Source organism: Trachymyrmex cornetzi, unplaced genomic scaffold (assembly GCF_001594075.2).
Source record: "Trachymyrmex cornetzi isolate Tcor2-1 unplaced genomic scaffold, Tcor1.1 scaffold1426, whole genome shotgun sequence".
NCBI classification, from domain to species: domain Eukaryota; kingdom Metazoa; phylum Arthropoda; class Insecta; order Hymenoptera; family Formicidae; genus Trachymyrmex; species Trachymyrmex cornetzi.
The window spans coordinates 1738-5752 of record NW_017296012.1 but is presented as its reverse complement, the minus strand read 5'-3'; the positions used below and the strand labels follow the sequence as shown (position 1 = coordinate 5752).

General features: G+C 30.9%; 2 protein-coding genes across 2 annotated transcripts in view; one reads left to right on the top strand and one right to left on the bottom strand.

Annotated features, from left to right (window-relative positions):
• The window catches only part of LOC108757433 (uncharacterized), a 13598-nt gene extending 13349 nt beyond the window's left edge, over positions 1 to 249 (bottom strand). The window contains exon 1 of the mRNA XM_018501848.1: positions 182 to 249. The gene's annotated coding sequence lies outside the window, so the exon portion shown is untranslated. The remainder of the gene's footprint in view (positions 1 to 181) is intronic.
• A 214-nt stretch (positions 250 to 463) lies between these two features.
• Positions 464 to 4015, top strand: part of LOC108757432 (uncharacterized) — a 4706-nt gene continuing 1154 nt past the window's right edge. The window contains exons 1-3 of the mRNA XM_018501847.1: positions 464 to 568; positions 713 to 957; positions 1059 to 1172. Of these exons, the coding sequence (XP_018357349.1) occupies positions 490 to 568; positions 713 to 957; positions 1059 to 1172 (438 nt within the window). The 5' untranslated portion in view covers positions 464 to 489. The remainder of the gene's footprint in view (positions 569 to 712; positions 958 to 1058; positions 1173 to 4015) is intronic.

The window sequence follows — 4015 nt, the reverse complement described above, 5'->3', positions numbered from 1 at the left end:
TCTCTCTCTCTCTCTCTCTCTCTCTCTCTCCCCCCCTCTCTCTCTCTCTCCTTTTTTTATTATATTAACATGTTATAATATAGGTATCTTATTTCCAATAGTGTAAAAATGGACACTCATTTGAATATTTTAACTTAGAACAGTAAATATTAAACAATTTTATAATAAACACTTTTCATACCTTTTCGTCAAATACGCGATGATGACAGCTATGTAAATTTGGAATGTCCTAGTGCTTTAGTCAACTTTTTACTGGCGTCTGATAGGAACGCGAGTAAATCGTACTGTGAAACACGGATGCCGTTTTCTTTTGCGCTTGGCTGACGAAGCAAGAAGAGTGACAATCGCATAGGCGACCCAACGGGGGCTTGTCGCGGAGACTCAACGGAATAAAAGTATAATTAACACAAAACCCGTTATAATCTGTTTTACAAAGATTCTTAGTAGTAGTCTCATTGTCAGTATTGTTGAACAATTTGATTCGACAAAATGTCCAGCGTTTCGTGTTTTCTCTTTTGTGTCCTTTGGATAACTGTATTTGACAAAGTGGAACTTACAAATACCGAAGGTGAGTTTATTTTTCTTCCGAAGAATTAATTTTTTGTTGTAAATCTCAGCTTTAGTATTTGTGTGTGTGTGTGTGCTGAGGAATTACTATAAATAAATTGCTATAAAAAGAATTGTATATTTTTAATTTCACAATCACACACAGATATTCTGGATAAGATAAAGGTAGGATTACAGCATGCAAGTAACTATCTAGAGACGGCTAAAGACATTGCCGACTTGGTGTCTAAGAGTTTAGGTCATAAGCAAAAACGCGGAGAAAACGGAAATGATGAAAAACAACTGTTTGGTCCTTCAAATTTTGTTTCTGCATTCTTTCGACTCATTGGATTTGATTCGCAAAAAATCGCAGCAATCGCAGTCAATAGTGTTGTATTTCTTGCACAAATGGTAAATATATGTATGATAAGATACAAATTATTTACATTATACAGCAGTGATATTTTTTTATATTTATAAAATTTAAGATGTTCGATTATTTATTTTGACAGATAAGTACGCTTTTTGGACTGAAATCGTCGCAAAGTAACATATCCAGAAACATCGACAACGAAGAATTGGCATGGGATCCGTTAAAATTTACTTTAGAAAATAAAAATAAGAATGTAAGTTATTACAAATATGAAATACAGTGAGTGCAAAAAATATTCGTAGAGACAAAATATTTTTTTTAAAAACTGTATTTAAAAAAAATAAATATTCTCCAGCGAGAAATGAGTAATCGAATTGATGTTGAATCAATATCGATATGATGCCCATACGGAAAAAACTCTGAAAATTTCAATATTTATACTCAAATTTGTGTGTAACCCCAAATTTTTGGAGTTTACTCTGAAATTTGTGTGTTTTTCACTTAAATTGTGAGTATTTACACTCAAACATTGAGTATATACACTCAAAGATTGAGCGTTCACAACGTTCATACTCAAGTTTGAGTTTACACACTAAACATCTAAAGGTTATCCTCAACACTTGGATATATGACACGCAATAAATGAGCGTAAATCCTAAACCTTTGAGTGGCTTCAAAATTGAGTATATAAACTTAACAATTATTTGAGTTTTAATTTCCATGATTAAGATAATGAGAAAATATTGAATGTAGATGCCCGCAAATATTTGCGTACTTAAAAATAATGGCGTTTACAATTTAATATTTGTTCTGAAATTTTAATTTCTTTTGAAATTTTCATTTGTTTTTCCGAAATTTTTATTTGTTTTGAAATTTTAATATTTATTTCTATTCTTATAATAATACTTCCTCCATTGTACGTAGGGTCTAAAGGTGAAATCACACGGTGCAGAAAAGAAAATATTTCACAAAAGCAACCAATCAGCTTTATTCTACATTATTCCGAATAGCGCTAATTGGTTGTTTCAGTGGGCGCATTCAGCGGACTCAACAGTTGAGTGCGAGTGCCATGCTCGCTGTTATTGGTGTATTCTTTTAGCTCATCCAATTAGAATGTTAGAAGGGTTACCCTTACGGAAAAAACTCTTAAAAGTTGAGTGTTTACAATTTGAAAAACACTGAAAAATACACTCAAGGTAACACTCAATTAATGATTATTTTGGACGCTCAACCTGAGTATAACTCTCAACTTGAGTGTTATTGATGACTTGAATGTTGAGTGTTAATCTCAACATGATAGTTAACTTGAGTGTCAGGGTGAAATCACACGGTGCGGAAAATGATTGCGGGACAAAGAATGCGTCATTCAGCGGACTCAACAGTTGAGTGAGCACTCGCTGTTATTGGTATATTCTTCTAGATCTAAAATTATGATTGGATGAGCTAAAAGAATACACCAATAACAGCGAGCATGGCACTCGCACTCAACTGTTGAGTCCGCTGAATGCGCCCATTGAAACAACCAATTAGCGCTATTCGGAATAACGTAGAATAAAGCTGATTGGTTGCTTTTGTGACATATTTTCTTTTCCGCACCGTTTGATTTCACCCTTAGACCCTACATACAATGGAGGAAGTATTATTATAGGAATAGAAATAAATATTAAAATTTCAAAACAAATAAAAATTTCAAAACAAATTAAAATTTCAGAACAAATATTAAATTGTAAACGCCATTATTTTTAATTGCTCAAATATTTGCGGGCACCTACATTCAATATTTTGGCATTTATCTTAATCATAGAAATTAAAACTCAAATATAACTGTTAAGTTTATATACTCAATTTTGAAGACACTCAAAGGTTTTGGGTTTACGCTCATTTATTGCGTGTCATACCCAAGTGTTGAGAGTAACCTTTAGATGTTTAGTGTGTAAACTCAAACTTGAGTATGAACGTTGTGAACGCTCAATCTTTGAGTGTATATACTCAATGTTTGAGTGTAAACACTCAAAATTTAAGTGTAAACACACAAATTTCAGAGTAAACTACCAAAATTTAGGGTTTACACTCAAATTTGAGTATAAACACTGAAATTTTCAGAGTTTTTTCCGTAAGGGATTTGACGTCGATTCGACATTTAATTGACGATCATTTCTTGCGGTGTAATTAACAATTTATTTATAAAGAATAAAATAGACTGTATGTTTCTTAAAATTATATATACCAAAAAGATTTGTATTAATCATAGAAAATATTTCATCTGAAAAATAAGCGAAAATTAAAAATTGTATTTGGATGCTCAAAAAGTATTCGTACAATCGAAAAATTTAGCTTCTAAAATCAAGAATATGTGCGAAGCTTGTTTGTAAGAACATAATGTATTTATTGTATAAAATTGCTAATTAACGTTTATTTTCTACAAATAAGACTTTTTTTATAAAAAATTTCTTTGTACAAATACTTTTTGCTCTCACTGTATATGTATTAAGAGTGTAATTTAATTTTGAGGGTTTTTTTGTCGAAAACTGATTTATTTAAAAAACAGTTTAACATATTACGTAAACATTTACTAACTTTGTAACAATTTCAACATTTAATTCTCTGGTAAGTTCTGAAGTGGATTGTGCTAGATTTTCGTCCAATAATACTTGCAAATTTTGCATTTTCCTGCTTTTGTCGTTAATATTGAAATCACCACTTTTGAATCTACAGAAATAATATTCATATGTCTTAATTGATGGAATAACATCATCATAAGTTTATATCAGAATTCTGTATGTAACCTTGAGCTGTCGTTTTCTTCTTTAAAGATTAAAAAACAAAAGCAACGCTTGTCGAACAAGCTTTTTAGGAAACTGCATCTTTAAAATGGTATAAACACGATGTTTACTGCATTTATTATTACTAAACGGCTAAATATCATGGAGTAATATTAAAGTTTTAAGAAATAATAGTTGTGATTGGAATGTCTTTGACAGCATTGACATTAAAATTCATTTCAGGGTTGGGTGTAGTGCCAAGTTAAAAAGCTAAAAGTTAAGTTAAAAAGTTGAAAAGTTAAATAATTTTAACTTAACTTAGTTACATTTTAAA